Source organism: Trachinotus anak, unplaced genomic scaffold (assembly GCF_046630095.1).
Source record: "Trachinotus anak isolate AG129_WGS33_773 ecotype Australia unplaced genomic scaffold, CSIRO_AGI_Tana_v1 ptg000028l, whole genome shotgun sequence".
NCBI lineage: Eukaryota > Metazoa > Chordata > Actinopteri > Carangiformes > Carangidae > Trachinotus > Trachinotus anak.
In genome coordinates, this window is record NW_027273879.1 from 8132059 (window position 1) to 8156651 (window position 24593).

Genomic DNA, 24593 nt, shown 5'->3' on the forward strand with positions numbered 1-24593 from the left:
CGCTATACTTAATAATCTTTTCACAGACGCTGGAGGGAATGAAGTTACACTTGTCAAACAACTCTCCATATTCCAGACGCTTCCATTAGTTAAATTGTGGCAAATGAAATCATAAACGTAAAGCCGTCTCATACTTGTCTCTATGAGATGATTCAAAAACCTTTAAGTTCTTAGAGGCTCAGTACGTTTTTTTTGAGGCCACATAAATTTAAATGTGTCTTTACACATACATAGAGAAAACATACATTTTGGGTTTCTCAGCTCACCATAATGGAAAATCTGCTTCTTTCCCTGATGTCAACAAACCTTAACTGCCTCAGGACAGAATATCTGGTTGTTTGGTTTGTGAGTATTAAAAGAGCTGTCAGTCGATTTAGGAGTGATAGGCTCACCAGCCCTGTATATTTTCCCTCTCCTTTACACTTGGATCATAGATTGTACCTTTGACTTCATTTACTTTAAATATGTTAAAAAGGTATCAGCGCCGTCATTGCTATGCCGCCCTCATGTCAGATCGCATTAATATTTACTGGCAAAAATCAGTCAAGAAAAACGAGCTAATCTCTGTTGGTTCTACACCAAGCATATGTTGTGCGAAGCTACATCAATCTTGAATGATTGGGAGCAACCACTGTGCAATGAATCTCTAAAGCTTCAGTCTGCTTTGGTTGTACGCAGTTAGAATAAAACTTGCTAAATTAGTCTGTCCATCCACCAATTAACACTCACATGATTAATTGTGTTTTGCTTTCAGTGTTCTTTCAATGTATTGGTGGGGGTGGGGGTGGGGGGGTGGGGGGGGGGTCTAACCACATGAGTGAATGGAAAGGATGCACCATACCCAGTAAGTGATGGTGTCTGGACTATAATAGATCACCTTTGAGTATATATGAGCATCAACATGAAAATGAGATTATATTTTTCATGCCTGCAGTGTCAACTTGCTAACAAAGAACCACAATCCATGCCATTAGGTTAATCTGCATCAAAGAATATTGGCTGTGGCCAATGACTAGCATCAGACAGGGCATAAACTGAGTGAGCGAACAACGAAGGAAGTGAGCCATAGACCTTCCATACGCCACTGTTGGACTTGTTTTTCCGCTGGCTTCCGACAACGATGAGACGACGGATGAATGGCTCCCAGAGGTGTAAACAGAGCTAGTGTGAAGACAGGCTGTCTCCAGACCCGCTATCACATCCTCAGTTCCTCTCCAGCAAACACTGGAGGCAGGACTTGGCACACAGGCACACACACCAAAAGTCTTAAGCCATTAAACTGACAAGACTAATCAGCAAATTTTTTTTTTGGGATAAAATTTCAGGACTTAGGAGTGGGAGGTGAGAAGCTTGTGCGTTGTATGGAGTGTGTAATGTGTAGTATGCAGGGGTTAGAGGCCAGGGGACAGTGCAGGCCCCTGCAGAGCACTGATAAGAGCTTGTTTACCTTCCTGTGGATGGTCAGGCCTCAATCTGCAGTTGCGGAAACTCTGGGACAATAGGTGTGTGTGTGTGTGTGTGTGTGTGTGTGTGTGTGTGTGTGTGTGTGTGTGTGTGTGTGTGTGTGTGTGTGTGGAGTCGAAAAGGGGGGCTTGAGCGGGCCTTGAAGCTCCCCTTTCCCTCTCCGACTAACGCTGATAGGGCCACTGACCCCTCCCTCCCCCTTCCCCATCATGACTCCGTCGCCCGACCCTGGACACAAACAGTTTACTCTACCCCGAGGGAACGAGGGAGACAGTTGGTCTTGACGTTGTCTGCTGTCAGGGTTTCCCCACCTCTTTTTTCCTCTCTCTCTCTCTCTCTCTCTCTCTCTCTTTGAAATGCAGCCAAACTCTCCAGCTGAAAGTTCTGTAGTTCTTCATTGCGCATCTAAACTCTAGGCAAGTAGCTGATGCTCTTTTCCATAGTGACTGACAATGAGGGAGGGCATGAAAGACAGGGCATGAAATCAAGCCTGCCTGCTTTCTTGCCTGAGGTGAGTGAAAAGGCATCTAGTTACTGGGCTGCAGATACTCAATCCCTAGAATCTAAATCAACGTTTAGTTAAGGTGTGATAGCAATTTTAAATTCAAGGGCTCGCCACTGCCTGTCAGTACGCAGCACTGCACAGATGCTCGCAGTTGAGGCAGCAGTGATACGAACAGGCAGGCAGCTCCTGAAATCTTTAATTTACTGGCAGAAGTAGCCAAATAAAATAAACAGCACTGGCAGTAACACTAACAACAAACCTCATCCTAAAATTGAATGTATCAGTGCTTCACAAATCACCGCATTTTTAGAAAAGGACCATAAATATGGAAAATATATCCTCAACAACAAATCACTGCAAACAATCTCAACAAAAATCTTACCTCAAGGAAACATTTATTTGAATCCATCAAATCAAATATCCTAGTACTTTCACTTTTTATGATACTTATCCAAGAAATGCCCCCTTTCAATGAAGAAACATGTTGTTCTTTCCCTGTTACCACATCTCAAATCAAATTAAAATTTAGTTGAGGTCATTTTTACTTTTGCTGACCAATGAGATGCTGACACCATTTTGTGTCTAAAACAAGAAGTGATATTATCTGATATACAGTAAATGAGCTGCGCCTCTACATATACTTCTGCTTTTTGAGCAGTCATGGACAGCCAGGAGCCGCAGTGTGCCCCACCATTTCCAGGACATATGATGCAAGCAAACCATTTGTACTAAAGTGCACTTTACCACACAAGAGCGATGATTGGTTAATGTTGAACTGAAGCAGGATGAGAATAATTGGTGAGATATATAGCTTAGAGACTTACAAAACTAATTCTGTTTTGCTACCATGCCTCTGAATATGTAAATGGAGTGGAGCCACAACATTTTCATCTAATCACTTAAGGTGTTCTGTCATCACTCCACTCCCGGCCACTCTAGGTTTGCTACTTGCAGCTCTTCACTTTCTCTCCACTCCCACTAGGAGAAAGCACATCGCAGTTCGCTCTATAGGATGGGTGGAAACACATTTTTTCTTATCACCCTAATGTTAAACATAGTGTGGTGAATGCCACCCTGAAGTTGGATTATGGGTTGTTAGCATAATGTAATGCTTGTGGAATGGAGCTCTGAGTGCACTGCTCATATAACCTACAATGCCTTTTTGGCCTTGCTAATGCCTATATGGGCGCCCGCAATAAATAAAGTTATTTCCTAGAGCATTTGTAATAATATAATGTCATTTGGTTCACCCAGCTTTGAACTGTACGTGCCCTGTTTTGCATTCACAAACTTCTTCTGTTTAACATTTGCAAGGACTTGACAGTCAGGGAGGTGTCTGTGTTTCAGCATTGTTTTTCTGGCAAGTTCTCTCGGCTTTTTAGTTCAAACTATTTTGAGGAAAAGAGGAAGAAGACAGAGAAATACAGGATGTAAGCACTGTAGGGCTACTTTGATCCCTAATAATGATAAATCACCTCAAGTCTCCAGTAACGCCCAAGCTCAGCCACTCAGTTCGGCTATGGTGCACTCTGCATAATTATCTGGGTCCCTCCTGGACAGTGAAACTTCATTTAGCAGGTTCAGGTTGGCATCTTCAATTAATTACGTTTCTAATTACATTTTTACATTACGTGTTTTAATTTAAATCTTGAAACAACAGAGTTAACACTTGGATGCACACATAGACAGTCCATTACTGGGATGTTGTAGGTCAGGCTAGCTGCAGTCTATAGATATTTTAGTTCACTCTCTTTAGCAGAGGAAAAGGGGGAAAGTTTTCAGGGTTGGTCTGAGAAAGAAATTCAGCCTTAGACTTATCTGCTGGTACTGGAGTGCGGGGTGGGTAATGCAGGTAATCTCATCAACACCCCAAATGACAGGCATTGATGATCAGACTGAATAGGTATATATTAGTAATAAAAATCTATCTAACATAATGTCAGCTAGTTAAGTCTACCTACTCTCTTCACTTTCTGTTTCTCTTTTTTTACTCTCTCCCTCTCGCCTTGGCTGGGTGTCTCCACTTCCTGTATCCATCATTTCAAATTAAAGGCCCCCTGCAGAGTTGTTTAGTTGTGATGTTACATTGCATTATTATGACATTACAGCGCGGCGATAATTTTGCAGTGACAAGCCCCGCTGCAAAATGTATAATGGAAACACTAGATTATATCGTGTGTAGTTCACACTTTTATTTGCATAAAGTACAAAGTTAACCTGAATGGGCCCATCTACAGCTAAAACTAACATTTTAACGTTAAAGTTGATAAACTGGAACTGACAATGTACAGCAACCTGATGAAACATACCATATTGAGCTAAACTTAACAAACTGGGATATAAGCTGATGGAAGCAGAATATAGTTAATATCAAGCCGATTCTGAGATGTCCTAAAATGGTCTTAGTAGTGGTGCTGGCTTAATGGTACTATGCATAATTGAACACATGCGGAAAACGGATGTCTGTGATTTGGTCAGCCAGTCTCCTATCTTCTTCTGGAATGCCCTGGAGGGTAGGAAAGCAAGAGCAGACAGACCCTGGACATGTAAAGGGACCAGATGTTATTTTTTTGTTCGCTTTGTTAGTTGTGGCTCCAGGGTGCTGCAGACAACCAGGAGAACTGCCGAGGGCAGTTTTAAAATGCATCATATTCTAAGTTATCACCCCCAGTTACTGGCACAGTCTACAAAAATGTGCCTTCTCCAAAGGCTGCTTCACTAACAGCAAATTGGCCATTATCGATTTTGGCTGCAAACTCGTTGGTCTTAATTTTATAAACATTCGATCAGTTTGCTATAATGTGTTCAGTATGTTTCCACTTAAATGAAAGTGCCTTAATTTGGTCTCTTAATTTGGCAATATAGTTGTGTTAATATGCTAATTAGCAGAACTGCATTCAGGCATACACATTTATTTAATAATATCTATTTAATATGACATCTGTAACTACTGACATTGATTCTGCATTAAGATTAAAAGCAAAAGATGAAATCTGATTATATTCACTTTTCATGAATTGAGCCCATTTTCTGTCCCCCCTAATTCCCTAATGGTGTCTATTCACATCCCCCCCTCATACCTAACATCTAAATGGAAATCACCAACATCCATAAACATGTCTTCTCATGGAATGGGAAATGGAGGGGACTGATATAAGTAGATAAAGAGGACAGGGAATGGAATAGTTCTTCTATACCTCATTTACCAGCAAACCGCTTAGCGAGGCCATTGGCATTTCCGGGGTCAAGAGGGCAAAATGAATGTTCTTCATATCCTATGGTGACTCGTAAAAAGGAGACTAGTGACACATGCATGTACACACACAAACACACACTCACATACACACACACACAGTCCTGCACAGTCAGTGTGATTTATGCTAGGACCTCTCGGGCGACAGTCATGGGCCGTTAACTCTGTCACAGCAGAACAGGAGAGAAATAACTTCATGGATGTGGATATTGAGCAACAGACATTAACACAGAGGGCCAGAATAACAGGAAACCAGCCTTGACCTCCGGGGTGAGGGAGGGAAAGAGAGATGGCAAAGGAGCTTGGATGGCTCTCCATCTCGATTTGCAAGAAAGGCTGAGGTCCAAAGCTGAGAAGACCAAGAAACAGTGAAGAAGTTGCCCCCCCCCCATAACCCCCCACCCTCACCCCCACACACACACCAAATTCCCTGATTAATTCCAAATGTGTCCTTCCTTTATTTTCATGGGATGGAAAGAGAAGAAGCATCAGTTCCCATATTTTTCATCAGTCTGACAAATGAATTCTGAAAATCACATAGGTGTAATCAAATTAAAAGCAGCTGTCTTTGCATCAGTGATTGTGCATGAAGTGAACAAATGACTAAGAGTCCATAATATCAACCCAGTTTTATTGTGGACACAACAAAAACAGCAGAAAGAGCTGATTATGTAACCTGTCCAAGCTCCCTCTTTTTTTTTTTTTTTTGCTGTCGTTCATTGCATTCATCACTTTCTATCCCATTTTATCTCCATCTCTGTCCATTCTCCTCCACCGCTGGTGATGACATTGCCTCAACCAAGGTCTTTGATTAGTGCTGCTACTAAATAAGGCACATCCTGTCGACCTTCCAAACTTTGCAATTTCCTATTAACCCTTTCCTCCCTGCTCCTCTTTCTGTCTCATCTCACTTGCTTTACTCCACATCTCGTCTCTCTGAGGGATTGTGGCCTTCTGGGTAAACAGACCAAATACATCATAAAAGTCAGTGGAGCGGTATGTCATGCAGCATTTGCTTACTAAATTAGATGTTCCTGTTATGATATCACACTTGCTCTCTTATACGCTTCAGCGCCAACTGCTGGGGCTGATCGAGGTATGCACAGGCGTGTGTTGCTCATATTCATCTTACTGTAGATATGCTTATCTAGTGATTGGGCACAGGACGGAGTAGTTCTGACTGATCCCATGAGAGCCTACTTCATCGTGAAGGTGGGTGGCCTTTAAGGCCATAGTGGTTACAACAAAGACTGCAATGCCACAGAACTTTCCCAATGCCTCAGTCAGACTCTTTCATCTTTAATCAGCAAAAGGTGGAAGATGGGCCAGGAAAGCATTCCCTGATTGAGTTGGAAAGGACATTTGACCCTTTGCCTTCTGTCTCCACTGTTCTTCTTGAGGAAAGAGGAAGTTTGCTGGAGAATTTTCTGTCCCCGCCAATAACTTCAGGCACGTTAAAGTGAGCATGTACACACATACTCACTGTAATGTAACTCAATAGAACACACACACATCTCAGGCAGGTCAAACAGCAGGCATTTATACCCAACCTCATCCATGACCGCGCAGCCTCAGCTCGATTAATTCAGCCTCCTGAGACACGGATCCCCAGGTTAAACAGCAGGCTCATAGCAGAGAGCAGAGTGAGCAGGCTTGATGGATGACTGCAGCCCGCTATCCTGACACGTCTGATAAACGTGAACCAGCAGATCCGTTTTTAAACAATGTAGTCCTACCCACACATTTAACATCCATACTCTGAGAGCAGGGAGAAAGCTTTCATAATGACTAATAACAAATCTCACCCCTTTTAGACAAGGAATCTATAACATTGCTGGGTTCATCTATCTGTTGAAAAAAAAAAAGAAGCTTTTTGGCTGTCATACATACAGCTCTTCATTCATGTGCCGCTCGTGTCCAAATATGGCAGGGTTGTTATGTATGGAGCCATAATCTTGCACTACTTGGCATTTGACACATAAGACTTGATAATGCATGAAGTTCTGTATTAATGCTGGAGGCAAGACATTATTTACTGTGACTTGATTATATGCTGCTGACACTGCTTAACCATTTGTACTTGATTTCTTTCAGCCTCAAGTCAGACATGTGAGCCAAAGAAGGTTAATGACAACCCGTGGTTCCACGTGAGAGAGATGCTAATTGGCTGTTGGACCAGCTTCGTCGCAGAGGACAAGGCAGAGGTCCATATCCTGAACTTGGCCGACATGGTAAGCACGTCAAGGTTATACAAATGAGATGCTGAGCAACCCGTGTTAATTATGTAAATGTCAACAAGTGAAAAATCTGCTTGACAGGGAATAACATGGACAGCACTCCTGCTTTGCTTAACTACTTGCAGTAAGATTCAGCAGGCACATTAAATCTTCTCACTAGGTTCTTCTTCCATCTCAGCTTACCTGTCTGCTAATCCTTTTCAGCTAACAGTACAGTATGCCAAAAAATGGGAAAGAAGCGGTGTGCCAGTCTCAGCATTGCACATGTGTTCACCTTGTTATGCGTTTCACACCTCTCTGTTGATGAAATATGTTCCTCACTGTTGCAAACATGGGGAATCAGCTTGGAGCATAATGCTGAATTGAATTTTACTTCTATTTACACAGTTGGAGGCGCTGCCAGATTGTGGCACAGCATTCAAATGTGGCAAAGCCAACCAGAGATTACACATTTCTTACAAAAATAGGAGGTTGGACAGCTGACTAAGCCTTGTTGTATAACGTGGCCAACTATGCTAAAGACAAGGTGACCCCTAACCCCCAAGACCAACCCCATTAAAAAAAATAAATGTTGCTTCACGTTTTGGTGTACATACACTTGAAACAAACAAACTATGTTAATTAGTCAGCTTGTTTTCATTTTTGGAAAGAGCCAGACAGATGTAACTTACCATGCTGCCTGCTGTGGTAAAGCAAACACTGTAGACTGAGGCTAATTGCAAATGAGGAGCAGCTTGATAAGCAGGTGAGTGGGTCAAGGCAAGACAGAGGAGTGGACCTGTATGTAATAGAATTTTGTTGGTTCACATTTAATTTTATTTTGGTTATATATTGTTGCATAATTTTGTACATTTAATATTGTTGTGCAAACTACAACCCTGACCTTGAAATGAAGTAAAAAAAAATCTTTCTTCCCACACTAAGAAATGTGAACACACCTACTCCATGTCCAAACTTTATCAGCTAAGTAACCAACTAACCATTAACAGATGCCAGACATAATAGAAAGATAGGGTTTCCCAACATGTGACTGTTTTTTTTTTTTTTTTTTATACTAACCAGGCTTTTATGTCAGTCCAGCTCTGCTTCGGCTGTGTTCAATGGATTCTTTTTTCAGCTAAACAAACAGCACTGCATTGGGTCATTTTGACTGTAAAACTTCCGGCTTTAGGGAACGGCACCAAAAAGTAACTCTAGAAAACTTTTAATCTATATGCTGTTATTGCTGTGCCAGACTCCATTTTTCACTGTCTAACACTGTCGGTCAGCTCGCATTAGTCATTTCTTTATCAGTTAGCTTTGTTTGTTTGCTTCTTCTTTTTGTTCCCACTTACAGTTCTTTATGTAGTACTTTCTCATAACTTTTGTTAAGCAACTGCTGTTTCATTGTCTGTTTTTATTTTTCACTCTGTCGCTCATTCTTCCTCATTTGGTGGTGATTATGAGGAGCAAGGCGGATGTGCTATGTGTGCACTCAAGCCAAGACCCCGTCACAGGATGGTGCAATACGATGCCTGCCTGAATCCATTACCTCTATAAAATTAATAAAAGGGTTTTGCCTTAAGTTGCTTAGGAAAGCTTTAGAGAGTCCTGTCAGAATTGTTCTCTTAGGGGAAACCTTCACCAGTAAGCTAAGCTGACTTCTACAGCTTGAGTATTTTTCTAACGGAATTAATTCTTTTGAATTTGATGTTTTCAGTTTTATGTGACACAAGGACACATTAACATAACTGAATCTTAGACGCCCAGGTCTGTAAGAGGTGTGTTTCATTACTTAGTTTCGTTTTAAGTAAGAGCGCTGACATTGTGCAAGCAGATGATTGTCTTTGCCTCACAGACGGGGTTACTGGCATAAATGTTGCAGAGATCTTTTGCCAAGTCTTTAGTCTCATTTAATGGACTGAAGTTTTACAGCATATTTAATGGACTGGAAATCAGAGGAAAAAGCTGTTTGATGACAAAACAGATTTAAAGCATATTAGGAGGGAATTGCTCCTCTCAGTCATCTTATTAGGCCTAAAGAGCAACACCAGATACATTATGCTGTGGGGGAGAACAAAAAAAAAAGAGACACATTTCAGTGCCAAAAAAAGTTAGACATAGTTTATAGAAAGAATGAAAGAAGTTGTCTGACAAAGTGGTATAAATTGATGTGGGGTTTGTGGGAGTTCACAAAAGGAATTTGACTTGGGATCTGTGCAATGCAGTGGACATTGTACAGAGTTAGCATATCCTGTTCTCTAGTGGGACGATGAGTAGATGTTTAATCAAGTGAAAGAAGAAAGTGGACGTAAGATCTCCTCACACAGACCTCTTATCTGCTCTTGTCTGTCTGTGCAGAACAGATTTTTCTTGTAAACACAGAGGAAAGGGAACATCTTAATCCCTTGCCAAACTGCCCAGTCAGATGGGAGCTTTGCCTCCCATGTCCCATTTGTCCTTTGAATTTTCTTATCACCTCCTTCCCCCATCCCTTTGTTTTCATACTGATTTACTACCTGCCAGAGACAGTTGACTCTCACAGTTTGACCACACAGAGAATTATAGAGGGAGCATATAGGGGCTGCACAGGCCGGGAGAATTCATAGGGAGTAGTTGATTGTGCACGGCCCACTGATGTCACACACTGGCTTGGGTAGTCAGGGTCTTGGCGCAAGGCCGAGACTAGACCAACGGAGCCAATTCAAGTAAAGGGAGAGAGCCAAAAGAATAACTGGAAACTGCATCAGCAAAGGCCCTTCAAAAAATGCTCCCCAGAAAAAAAAAAGCCTGAAAAGGAAAACAATTGTATCTTGAAAGCACAGGAACAAAAGTAGCAAAGGTGAGTGATCAGGGTCAGCAACAGTCATGATTCAGAGTTCAGAATTAAAGAATGAAAGTCACAAACGGATGAAAGGAGGGAGACTAGACAGAGACAATGAAGTTCGTTGGAAGAGTATATAAGGAAAACCCCAATGAGTTATTTCAGTATGAAGCAATGTAGGAAATACCATTCATTCATTTACTGTATGTTCATGCAACACCATTCAGGTAAAGACTAAGTGTGTTTCATAGAAGACATTGTGTTTCTTCAATTCAAAGTCTATGAGACTCTCAGACTCTGCCTGTGAAGTGGACAATCATGTTATAACCCAGTCCTCTTTATGTTCTGCCTCCATTTGGGGTATATATATATATATATATATATATATATATATATATATATAAAAATATATATTTTTTCAAAATAAAAGTTCTGCACTGAATATGGAAAGCAAGTATCTTATCAGAATGTGATTACCTTGCAGCTCCCTTTGCCACATTCACGCCGAATCACACACATTATACATGCATAGGCACAGACAAATGGAAACATGGACGGCATTATCTCATATTTCTTGGTCATCTTTCCCAGTGTACCCGACAATTTCCATCTGTCAGGCCGATAGTCTACACCTTTCCCCTCGAAATGTTTATTACACTCCCTCTCTCTTTCCAAGTTGTTTGATTTTCTTTAGGTCCGTCACAAAAATTCAAGATTTTTGCCTCAAACGAGAGAACAGATATGAGTGTTCTGTTATTATGATGGACAGAGTGCAGCACTTAAATATGCAGCAGCTTTAGACATTATATTCCCCTTCGGCTCTCTTGGCAATTATTATTATTTTCATGTGCTGTAACAAATGTCACCATCTTCTCACCTGGGAGTGCAGTGCTCCCTTTGGCCAATATTTGGGGGAAAAAAAAGGGGACTGAAGACATTTATGAGGTGCAGCAGCCCTGTGTGTGTGTGTGGTCTAGGTATTACTCATGTTGTGGGGACTTGCCTTCATTAAGGGAACAAAAATCAAGTCTCAATAATGTAAATCATTAAATTTTAAAGTGAAGACATGTTTTAAGCTTAGGGTTCGGGTTAGGTATGGTTAAGGTTAGAGTCAGTCTTGAATGTAAATCTTTGTAATATCCTCTAAAGTCACGGAGGCACGACTGTGTGTGTGTCTGTCTGTGTGTGTGAAGACCCACACAGGCACTGTCCATTGTACTCTGCATGCAGGAGTCTCTTTCAAATGCATCTGTGCTTTGCGCATACGCAATTTGTGGATGGTCTCCTTAGACCTAATTTGTTCTGTTGTGGTCTGAAAATTTTTCATTGCTCAGACCTGAGCTCATCACAATTCTCTAGGATAACGCAACATCAGGAAGCAAGTAAATTAATTTAATAGTAGGGATTCACACTGTTTCCCCAGCATGCTCATTGTCTCCCCAACAGGCCCTGCTCTGAAAAACAATCTGACTTCAAATATAATAGAAAAACTATTTGGTGTCAAAAGGCATGATGGATGAAAACAGAAATTTGTATTTATGAATGATAAATTTCCACAAAAGTCTCACTCTGGAGATATTTCCAAGCTTTTTTTTTCAAAGCGGTTGTTCATTTCTAATGCATTGAGTCATAAAATTAAACTGATTTCCAATCCATGACTCTTCCACTTTTCCAAACCCAATTATCTTGGGGCTATTACAGAAGTAAAAGTAATTAGAAGTAGGATTTATTGAATTTGAGTCAGTCTTGAAAAAAAAGTGTGTAAATTCAAACTTAAGATTCTGCTGTGAAAAGGTTTACTCACCACCACTTACATCCATAAAACGCAACTGTGCCAGCTTTACCCCACGCACATGTGGAGCATGGTAATTAAGGCTGATTCATAGAGTGACTGTGGTGGTGATTAGTGGATCTGTTACCCTGAAAATATGGTTAATGAGGTATTACATTATGTGTTAAATGATGTAATTGAGGTTTTATGTACAGTATATACAGTAACAACCATAAAGATTAGCCATGTATTGGAATACACTGGGTGGCAAGTTATAAGAAATACATCAAATGATTATAAAAATACTGTTTTTCAAATAACCCATTAGGTTTCTCCAAATTCCTAGTGTTATTATTTTTGTTAAAGTGATTGTACTGTTCTCACTTATATTTTGTAGCTCTATTTTTAACAATTCTGATGCCACAAAGACACACAGCTTAAATTTATAAAATGCAGCTTATTGCTTATTTGTATATAATTCATTTTGACCTGCTTTTGACTTGTTTGCCTTGTTTTGTGTGCGACATCGAGATGTAATAATAGAAGTGCGCTGCATTACCTCATTAATGTCTGTGTCAAACTGGCGACAGACAGCAAAGACAAGCTTCCTTCCTGCCTATCTGCGGAGCCTCCTTAAATGACTGGCACTGCTTTTTCTGGAGAGATGCATGTGTTGACATTTCATAGTTGCAAAAACAAGGATAATTGTCATATCCCCCACTGATTTTTGCAATAGGGTAGAAAAAGGACTCAAAACTTGTATAGAATTTAACTGCGGTTGGAACTATTTTTAAACTTGGTGCTGCAAGCAAAATGTCTCTCTACTGCGTCAACCCGAGGTCTCCTCGTTTAATGACTCTCCCTGCCAGATGGGGAGGCTTGCAAACTGGGGAATAACTGTAATTTTGTCAACACTATATTTGTTTGTAACATATGACTTCGTTTTTTCAAAGATCTCACACTTTATATAAAATGCTTAAATCACATATTCATGGTGTTCATGTGATTTTTAATCTTTAAAGGTATGAATCTCAGTAAAATATTACCATAACATTACATTTAATGGAGGCTGTCATAAAGACTGTTACTTTTCACATCACATCATTAGCGTATATTTTTTATTGTGTGCATTTATTGATCCCAAATACGGATTTGTGATAGCTTTTGTGTCTCCAGTTGACACAGACTGCACAGATAAATTTGTCCTTGCATCGTGCTGATTTTACCGCTTTGTTTGTATAACACACCATACACTCAGCGTGATAAACTTACCAAGTAACTCCCATATGGATGCAAGTGAATTCCTGTGCCACTTGAATCCCAGTGTTCCATTACGAGATTTACACCACTGCCAAACTATTTCACTTTCATGCAAAAATAGACGTGTGAACAGCAGCTCTGAATCTGCTGCTAAATGACTGACACAGTAATGACTGTATGTAACAACTTTTTTTTGTTTTTCCTCAGGATGTAAAGATGTTCTCTCTCGACTTGATCAATGCCAAGCCAATGAATCTTATCCTCACATCGTCAGAGGCACTTCATTGTGGAGCCAACATCAACGCCAACATCAACATTTATGTGAGTAAAGTCTTTTTGCTTTACCAGAGGTGCAGGTTGGGTACATGTTGGGTAGGGAAATAAAATACTGAACATGCAACAAACCACTAACTTCAGCTCATTTGTTCCTCATTCCTCCATTACATTACAGTTGGCTGTTGATAAACGAGTCTGTTTAATAAGCGCTAACTAATCATGAAAAATGAACGGGTTGTGGGGACACCATTGTAAGCAGTTATTTTTCAGTAATGTACTTAGCTCCTGTCTAGTGCCAGCTGTTTACATACAGTCAAACTGCCACAGCTGTGCAGCTCTGTGGGCCTGTTTCGAGAGACAGTGAACCCTGCTGCTTTTCCATAGATATTGGCTGCTTTGCATGAGGCAGTTTGTTTGTTTTTTGTTGTTGTTTTTTTTGGTGTGTGTGTATGTGTGTGTGTGTGTGTGTGTGTGTGTGTTTTTTTTTTTTTATTATCCACACTATAAAATCTGTAAGAGGACTTTTATGGTGGCCAGCAACGAGAGGGGCTGATGACATCGGCTGTAAAATTAATGTTCCAATGAAACTGGAGATTCTGACTTTTACGCACTGTTCCCAGATTATATCTGTGAATTAAATCTAAGGAGGCCACAAAACAACTTTTATTCAGCTGCTTGACTGTCTAATTAAATAGAAGGAATAATACAATTACGGGGACAAAGTGCTGCACTGGTTTTCAGAGCTTAGTTCTTGTGTTGTGTCAAATTATTTCTGTATTAAAATTTTGGTTATGAGCCTAAGAAGGTGGATCCAACACAAACATATTGTTAATGAAACAAACCACTGAGTCCTTCAGTTTGGTTTTGATAGAAAAGTTGTCTTAGAACATGCCAGGGTCTTTTCTCATCAAACTGAATAGCCTGTCTTAAACAGGAAATTACATTAAAAAGAACTTATGCATCCAAATAACTGAGATTGCTTAAAACTATCAATTCTAAATGTGTTTCTGGTGACTTGGAACTACAGTAGTTCTAGATAAGGAACCTTATCCTCCTTACAATATGTTCACTTGAACCAATACTTAAACCATGAAGTGTCACCAGTTGTTAAAGGACCCTGTTGTATTCCAACATCAGGTACATTATTGCTGAGCATTGCATTTTTCAAAGCTCAACAGTCCATGAAGCAGTTTTAACCTCGTTTGCTGTTTCCACTGTCAGAGTTGAACATTTGTTGGTGTTCTCCTGATTGATGTGTTTTTCTTGCCTTCTGTGCAGTCACTGGTGTCAGTTCATATCAGTGCAGGATGGAGGCTGAAATGAGATTTCAAACTTCCTGGGGAAAGGAAGAATCATAGTGAACATTTTATCATCTTTATCTCTTTCCACAAACTTACGTTATCATTGTGCTTTAAAGCCATTATCTTGAATTGTTTGATAAAGTCTATTAGGGGGGAATCATGAGGTTTGACAGTCGGCTGCCAATAGTAACATTTTAAAAGTAAGAAGCTATTAAATTTACGTTGTCTGTATTGCGAAGTTGTAGCTTGTCTTCCATGGTTGAGTTTTTAACAAGATTGTTTGGCAGCTGACTCTAACATGTCAGAGCTTTCCTCCAGAACGTGAATGCATTACCTGGAAGACTTCAGAACCTTTCCCCTTTAACTGCTTCACCACACAAAACTAGTTTCATGCTAACGATAAAGATGAATTAATGCTAAATGTGCTGATGACCTACAGTATATGTCTGTGTACTTTCATACTGACATACAATGAATTGAAACCAGTGGAAGGCAGGGAAAACCTATTTTGAAAAGCTATGTGTTTGGGAGAGGGTCAACAGTATTGTAAATGATCAGCACGAGGCTAACACAGGCTAATAAATAAGGATAATACATAAAATAAAATCATAGCTGACCGATCACAGTGATGAAATGTTTATAGGAATGTCACCAGTTAGTGATATGCTGACAGCAGCGTGTGATACTGCATCCTGTATCGTGTCCTGTGGAGAGCCTGGACAACATGTCTGTGACCACAGGATGTTTTCATGGGATGAGCAGTATCACTTGGGGATAATAGTGTTTTACTGCAGATTGCAGTGTAAGAGGAAGAGCATCTGTTCTGCATCTGAGTAAGTTCGTCACCAGCTCTGACAGCTTGGCTCAGTGTCACAGTCACAGCTCTTGTTTGCCTCCCACAGCTGACCTCAGTGCACAGGGTTGTTTTGAAAAACACTTGAGGACAACACAATGTTTGTCCCTAATGCCTTGTGTGTCTTCACACTTTTTTCAGTATCTTATGTATATATGTGTATATATTTATACTTATTATATACTATTAAATAGATAAACTTCTATGAAAAAAGCTGATGTTGCTGATCAGGTGAAAAGATGGAGCCTTGCCTGTGAAACTCATCCATCCATCCCACGACAGGCTGATGGGAAAGCAGTTCACATCAGAAAGTTCCGTAATCTGCAGCAGATAGTGAAGCTGTTTTCACTCAAAACATCTTAGAGTTCCTTGAACTTTACTGTGAGCCTGCAAAATATCAAACCATTTTTCCACACAGATTCCACGGAGACTAATCAGAGCTCGATTCCACTCTAATCATTAAAATGATTACCATTGTTATTTCCCTTGTTCTTCCCGTCCTGCTTCTCAGGCCTCCCCTGTCTGCCTGGTTCTGTCGTGTTTGGTTTCCCTTCTTTTATTCCTGCCGTTTCCCTTCACGCTATTTTTGATCCCGTATCAATCAAATATTCATGTAGAAAGACCGATGACTCCCTCAGGCTTACTTGGCTTTCACTTTGTGACGCAAGGACAAAACACACAAAAATAGTTAAACACACTAGGCAGGTCAGAAGAGTGATTTTCATTATTTAAACACACACTTGATAAACACTAACAGGATGGAAAAACTGGTCTTTCTAAAATTACTCAGCACACTACCGCTCTACTTATTTTCGCAGACAAAGGAGGCCGAATAGCTTGAGTCAGAATCCTGTATCACACTGTCCATGTGCTGCACATTGTAAATCTCAGAAATAAATCAATGAGATAATTAAAGTAGAAGCACAGGAAAGAAAACATTAAATAAAATCATGTGCTACTTTACATACAGCTCATTTTCGTTATTTTGCTTGAAATAATAAATAATAAAAACTCCTCTGCAAAATATATTAGGTCGATGATCTCATTGTTCTGTTCTATAAAACAATCCCTCACAAAAATGAGCTGTTCTTGAGGGTCAGTGTTCACAAAATGAAGAGATGCAGCCGTACTTGTACAGCATGTTTTCCCTCTTCAGCCTCTGGACCGCTGGACAAATCAGAGTACATTAAAATCCACCGAAGTCTGAGCCCAAAATAAAACTGGAACATTGAATTGTTGTTATTATTGAGCACATTTTTTTTTTTTTGCATGTGTCTAACTGTCTAGAAACCTCCCCATTCCTCTATTCCTTATTATTCATGCAAAGCGTAGTGTAAACTCCATTATTTCCCATTGGTCCAGACAAGGAAACAGCGGTGTCTAGATGTATATATTTATACCTTGTATGGAGCCAGATTCCAGCCGACTGTGGTGACGCACAAAGCTAAAAAAGGTCCCATTTCCTGGCCCCACTCAGGAAGCAAAGGAAAGACCTTGGCTCCAACAGGGTTGTGCAACTGGGCTCGTGGACACTTAACCATAATAAACATTTCTTTTTAACAGGACCCTGCTAAGAGAATAGAGGGAGAGTTGGGTGGAGGGTAATAGAGGAGAATGGGAGGGATGGGCAAACGTGTTTTATGTGACAAATCTTGAGCAGACATGAGGTAAATATAAATAAATATAAAGCTGACTCAGTCAGTTCTGTGTTATTGTAGCAGTGGGTAACAGACAGACACATGCCTGTCAGGACCTAGGAGATTCTGACTGTGTTCTTTCTGGAAAATTGCTTTTAATAAAACTAATCGATGTAACTTGGGCTGTACTTTCCAGGTGAACAACGACTCCAAAATCATCGTGCATGCTAATCAATATTACAACAATGTCCACAAGCAAGACTTCCCCACTCAAGATGAGGAGCTGGTCAAGTGGGCACAGCAGAAGTTTGGGGGTGTGACCTCATTCACCACAGTCCAAAATCTGAAAACAATCTCAATAACAGGAGCAGCAGGTGAGAAATGTTCGCTTAACCTGGCTCATATTTAATGACACTAACAGGATTTCTCCCACTAAATAACTGGTGAGCTGTATTTGCCAATTTTGGAGGGTTGTAATTGCAAAGATCTGGTAACATGTCATACATATGAAATGAGGATGCATGAAAGACAGCATAATAGAATTCCATCAGATCATCGCAAAACTGCACAGGACTTTGTGGCTGCCTAAAAGTGTTCTAGGTTTATCACCCTTGTCAGCCATGATGTTTATCTAGGATACGCTATCTGCATCATTGTTTGGACTAAAACAGTATTTTCTTTGCTGAGGAGAGCAAAGTAATTACAGTCAGGAAAACTTACATCTCCAGCTTATATAACTCAACAGCGAGTCTGCGGTACAGTAATCAAGGATGGATGCAGTGTTGTTTCCCAGAGCTCTTGATAAAATTCATCACTCACATTATCTTATCTTTAGTGTGTATAGAAATCCTTTCTGATGAAATCACTGAGAAAACACTGTGCTGTGATGAGAAAGCCTTTTTTTTCCCCAGTGCCTGCATATTCTACCTCACATCTTTGACGGATTTCTGTTACTGCAGGTCATCAATACACCGATTTCCAATGTTTCCATCTCAGTTTGTAGGAAAAACAAGCCCGAAGCAAACACACTTGTTATGCATTGATTCTTAACGATATAGTTTTGCAACATGGACGGATTTTTAAAATTATTTATTTTTTATTTACAAATACACTCTTCGAGATAAATAAAAAAAAATATGTTGCTTTAAACTTTTTCTTTGAAGCCAGAAAATTCACACTATGAAGGATCAGATGATGAGAATGTGCAGAGTTGGCAGAGAGAGAGTGGACACCTGCCCCCAAAAGCTGCTTTACATACAGAACCAGGCCCCATGCTGTTTTGATATTTGGAAGCTTCTACTGTATGTGTGGGCTGAGCTCTGGCTGGTTTATGGCCATTCTCCTACAAGACACCTTAAACCGATGAGGGAATATACAGTGTACTGAAATCTATCACAATTCTGTATACTTCAGGTACTGAATATAATTCTAAAAATCCATCTCTATCTTGTCCCAGAGGAAGCAACCCCTAATGACAAAGGAAGACAAACACTGCCTTCTTTTCCAGAAATGTCCAGGGTAAAGCTGTGTGTACCTACTAATCCTTTATCATATACAGCAGCAAGCCAAACAACAGCATGGGCAGCGACAGCAACCGAACAGAAGCAACAGAATTTTAGACTAGAATAATAAACAGTGTTACTACTGATTCTTAAAGCCCAGTAAACCTCCCATAATGCTGCGTGTTTGAAACACAAATACCTGTACATTGACAAGCTTGCCATATGGTAAAATCTCATGTAATCAGTGCAAATCCTTAGCTTGGATAAAGCAAAGAGATGGGGACTTAGCTCAACATCCTCAGTGTTGACGAGACGTCATTGCATATGACAGAATATTTGGAAAGGAAAGTCATGGACAAATGGCCAACGGTGCTGAAGATTTAGGCATAAAAATACACCATGATTTAAAGTGAGCATTCAAGACTGAGTAAAAGCTGGACATAAAGATATTATGGGCTGCTTTTGCCAGCAGCATGAGCAGCAGGATGCTCGATGCAAGCACTTAAGGCGGTTTGAGCCACAGTAGAGCTCTGACATGGGTTAAGATAGAAGTGAACGGTGATGATGCTGGAATAGTGATGGCCGCGTTTATGTTCAGTGTCTTTCGCAGTGTTTTGGAGGAATTTATTTTTAATCTCTCCTCTTTATGATTGCCTGTCCTTCTCCAGGTCTATAGGGACGTGTAAGTGGTGGTTTAACGTTCCTGTCTGTCAGTGGCATGCTGCTCTTTTCCCATGTTAATTGTATTTTGTTTTTCAGCCACCCTTAGTTTTAGCAACTGCTTTCATTTACTCATAGCCCACAAGGGCATTCAAATTACTCAAGCAGAAGAACAGCTCACATTGCTGTTTAGTTGTATCTCTTAGCCTGTGTTGGGGTGTTGGGTGAACTTGCGTAGGCTTTGTCGTAGGCGTTTGAAAAGTCTGTGGAGTGACTACACAACAGTGTGTTGCCAAGTCGAAAGCTTATTAAGTAGCTGAGGAGAAAATATGTACATGTCCCTCAGGTTTCCTGAATGTCTCAGTGTGATTTGAAATTCATGTGATGATATTGCTTGTGCCAAAGAGGAGTGTTAATCAGGGTGAAGGCAGCTACTTTTAAATTCTAGCTCCAGCTAAAAGCCAGTCAGGACTCGTAGTAACTACAAGTAGCTTGAAGTGATACTGGACCCAAACTACTCACCCCTCTGCAGGCTTGAAAGACAGTTGTTGTAAGATGTTAGTTTCCTTTGTGCAAGCCAAGCTAAGCTCGAATTCAAATTGGTTACCAGGAGGATCCTGGTGCATAATCCACTTCCTCTCAAATACGCCTCAAATATTCTCTCGGTTATTCCACACTTCTCATCGTATTTGGCCTTTGGTGTGATGAGGCTATATACGGTGCTGTGGGAAACTTATATCACCCCCATTTCCAGCATAGTGTTATGAAACAAAATGTGCGTAGCAAATTTGAGCATTGCACCAGGGTGGACCTTTTAAACAATCAGTCACCATTATTCGGTCAAAGGCTGAGTATAGTGTTCTCCCATGAGGCTGCTCCCGGAACAGCTTCCACGGGCGGAAAGGCAAGGTGCTAATGTGCCTGCAACAGCAATTTGGGCCTCTGTTGCAGACTGGACTATGACTCCACAGCACTAATCAACCAGTTAAACACTGTAAACTGAAATGTCCGTTCTGTTACCAGAAGGAGTCGCTAAGAGCATCGCTCTCAGTGACATTATCCTGTTAGATTAATATAAAAACAGGCTGAAATTACTGGTTATTGCAGCCACTACACCACTGCCACAGGTATTAGAACAGAAGTGCTGGCAGTCCGTTTTATGGAGCTGTTGTCCCCTTTAATTATTTTTATTATTATTATTATTTTTGCTTGTAAGTTCCACTGGAATGTCATTGTGTTACAAACAATGAATGAACAATGATGGTAAATGAATATTTGTGCTTTTACAGGAACCAAACCTGGCTCTCCAAATTGCGTGCTCAAAATTGAAGATGCATCAGAGAAGCGCTTCATGAAGATTGACGCAACACCTTTGGCTTCATCAGTCACATCTTGCTCCCCGCAGCAGCAGAACCCCAGTGATGAAGATGAGCTTCACATCATAAACATCCCAGAGGATGCCAGCATGTGGTAAACCTTAAGATTCTCAAGACATCTATCTCATATATTGTTTTGCTCTCCTTGTTTGGCAAATGTTCTCATGTAGTGTTTGATTCTCCATATTGCAGCAATGTATCACTTCACGTGGACACAAAGAAGATCAGAGTGTTCCTGAGAGGACCTCAGGGCACCACATGGATGATCTTCGGTTCAGAATTCAGTTCAGTGCAGTTTGCTGTAAGCTTACACATACACACACTCACCAGTTATCATATTTATTGTACGACAACCACACGTGAGACCAGATAGTGTGATATAGCTCAGGACTAAAGTTGACTGATTTCTTACGCACAAGGTTTCCTCTATCGGTGAAAATTAGCTCGTTACTGAGTGAGTACTTGTACAACGTGGTTTCTAAATCATTACTGATTTGTCTGAACTGTTCTTCTCCTCTTTTTACAGTCTAACAATGACGTCCTGCTGTCCATCTTCAAACAGAAAATACCGCCTCACTATACACTCAACAGTGACAATGCAGAGGAGGTGCAAAGGAAGGCTTTAGATGTTTATAAAATCAGTACTTTCACCAGCTATACTGAAGTCAGACCAACAGGCTCCACAATTTCACTGGCTCTTGCAAGAAATGACAGCTCCACAGGTAAGGGCAATAAAAGGTAAACATTTGTTTCGAGTTATTTTCTACAAAGAGAGTAGATAGAGTATGGCAGAAAGCCATAACCCCACACATAATGCCTGCTATAATCATAGTATTTATTAAGACAAAAAAGAAAGTACATAAACAGTGATAAAATGGATGTATATGGTTTATTTTGTGTTGCTGCCTCTCTCTACAGAACCAGCCGTCAGTCCCAATATAACTCATCAGATGCCTCTGATGATGCAGCTGTACACCTCACCAGATTACCGTTCTCCCCTCGACCCGAGCGCCAAGGTACAGAGTGACAAGAGAATTTATGCAGAGGTAAGAAATCATTCACCCTCTTGCTAGACATAGTGTACATAATATGTATAATAAATACATTGGTTAGTTTGTCCCAAACATTTCAAAATTGCATTACTGTACTTACAGACAATACTGTCTGTCTTTCTGACACAGCTATTAAGACTCAAAAGTGTTATACTCAAAATTTTTATACTCTTTCTTTTACAGCATGCAATGCTTCACCTCACTCAGCTAATTTGACAGATTCTTGTGTTTTTTCCATTCCTGTTGCAGTTTATTTTATGCTCTCTCTGTCTCCTGTAGATTTCAATGCACACTTTAGGGGATATTAGCTTGACCATCAAGGTGATCCGCTGCGATGTGCTCTCCAAGGGCTCATGCCCTGTTGTGGAAGAGCTGCCCTTCATTCCAGAGGCCTGCTCTTCAAGTTCTTGTCCCAACAGCACCCGGCTCAGCTTCTCCTTAGATCAGCTCCAAGAGCTGATGTCCACCACGTGGGACCTGGAATGCTCCGTCCAACTGTGCCACAACGAGGTAGGAGTTCAACTATTTTTGACTCAGCACAAATAAACTATGTCAATGAAAAATCATTTCATTCATGAGCAATGTAAATAGGAAAGAAATAAGAAAACATAACCTGTGTCAGACCTTTCCTGAGAATATTTTGTATTGAGCTATAGACTTGATCTCTCTACATCTCCAGCATGGTCAAAATACTGAAGCTTAAATCCTGTTTATAATTTTGTGACATTGTGAGCTTTTGGGTTTGTTGATAAGTTGTGTTCTTGTTGTTCTAATCACCTCACTAGAAATGTGGAGATGGAGGAAGAGTGAAGAGGAATCTGGAGGTTACTCAGCCATGTCTGCAACCACCAGGTGAGTTCAGTTTTAACTCCAAAATATGGATCAATACATTTTTTAATTGTCCGTCTTGAAGCAGTTTTATCGGAGTGTTTTTTTTTTCATACAGCATTTTCTGGTTAATTTATGATCGTCTACATACAGTGCTCTTGTCTTTCTCTATTTTATTATTATTATTTTTCTTATTTTTTTTACTGTAACTTACTCTCAATTCCTCAAGTTGAAATTTAACATTTATCAGCAGAAGGCAGAGGTACATGTGGCAGATTATTTGATTTGAATTATACATTTCCCCAATTTATCCAATTTTTGATCCTTTCTTCCTCTAATAATAATGTTGTATAAGGTATGAGTTTACTACAGTTAGAAATTTCACAACAGCTAAACAGAAACATTTGCAGCACAATAATACCTTAGTTATTGTTTTTTTTTTAAAACAAAACCTAAAGCAAAAAACCTTATTGCTTTCACAATAATGAAAGAAATGTCCACTCTCCAAAAATGGTCCACAAAATGTTGTCTGGATGGTGGCCTTACGATGAAGATGAATGTTTCATACGCCTGTTTAATTCTCTAACAATAAACTCTCTAAACAGAACTCTCTGAACACTCTCAGAAGAAAAACAAAAACTTTTTAAATGACCGGTTTTTGCCTTCAGGACTTAATTGCTACTCTGGTGCTTGGTCAGTGCATTGCTGTTTGCTGCTAAGATTTTCATCCCTATTGTTGCTTTCAGTGCACAACAAACGCTGCGCAGGCGGTAGTCATAGCAGTGAAGTCAGGATATGCAGTGATGCCAGTAAGGGGTTGCGGGGCAGGGCCTCGTCCTTTAGGAAGGTCTGCAGGCTGACCTTGTGGCCACAATCAGAAGTAATGGCTCTCAGGGGAGGGAGGTGAAGTCCTTTGTGTTTCCAAGGGGGTACGACTGCGATGCTGTCCAAACACAGCCATGGACCTTGCGCTATTGTCGGACCATTCAACATAGTTGACTCAAACAAGGAAAGATGCCTTTCTACAAAGAAAGAAGTCTCCAGGCTGATGATTAATTTCTAGAAAAATTCTGATTCATTTTCCAAGAAAAATGACAGAAGGAAGTAGATGATGATTAAATGGGGGAACACCTGGAGTTTGTCAGACTTCTTTGTCAAACTGATAAAGAATTTGTTTATTTTTTAGCTCGCTTTATCTTTCATTTGATTTAAAAATACAAAGGCTGGTTTGTCAGTGTTGCAGTGTGTATGGTGAGGAAGCTGACTAAACCACTCATCCACACCTTCCTGTGTCCTGTTTGTCCTTGTCTTTGCTGTTTTGCTAATTAGAAATTTTTTTTTTTTCTGGAGTGACTTAAACGCAGGAATGGAATGACTTGTGAAGGTACATGCTGGTTCGGTAGGTCTGTTTACGTGGATCCACTCATTAGCCAGTGTCAGAGATACAAGGGTTATATCAGCAGGACCAACAGACTGCATTCTGTTGCGAACCTTCCCTGGGCTGGACCGAGCGCTCTATTCAGCAATCCTTCCTGTTTGGTAGTTTTCATACAGAGGGCTCCAGGGAGTCACAGCTCAGGCCTGCTGCGCGTCTCCTCCTCTCCACCTGCACTGGAGCTTCTGCTTCCTGCTCCTGTTTATTCAGCTTTGCTGTCAGAGCCTCACTTACACCAACTAACACAGCAACCGATTACACAAAGAAAGAAGTCTCAGGGGAAAACCTGCTTGAGCTGCTGTGATGTTTCTGGCCCATTTGGGGTCGAGGAATGTTCCTCACTGACAGATCAACAAACTGGGTTTGACTGTCTGGGATGC

General features: G+C 40.5%; 1 protein-coding gene across 2 annotated transcripts in view; it reads left to right on the forward strand.

Moving 5' to 3' along the window:
• The window catches only part of eng (endoglin), a 37765-nt gene that overhangs the window by 7984 nt on the left and 5188 nt on the right, over nucleotides 1-24593 (forward strand). For both annotated transcript variants that reach the window (XM_071465665.1, XM_071465664.1), the window contains 9 exons: nucleotides 7317-7453; nucleotides 13501-13614; nucleotides 17557-17734; nucleotides 20812-20992; nucleotides 21091-21199; nucleotides 21425-21620; nucleotides 21817-21944; nucleotides 22230-22460; nucleotides 22736-22802. In XM_071465665.1, coding sequence (XP_071321766.1) covers nucleotides 7317-7453; nucleotides 13501-13614; nucleotides 17557-17734; nucleotides 20812-20992; nucleotides 21091-21199; nucleotides 21425-21620; nucleotides 21817-21944; nucleotides 22230-22460; nucleotides 22736-22802 — 1341 coding nt within the window. The remainder of the gene's footprint in view (nucleotides 1-7316; nucleotides 7454-13500; nucleotides 13615-17556; nucleotides 17735-20811; nucleotides 20993-21090; nucleotides 21200-21424; nucleotides 21621-21816; nucleotides 21945-22229; nucleotides 22461-22735; nucleotides 22803-24593) is intronic.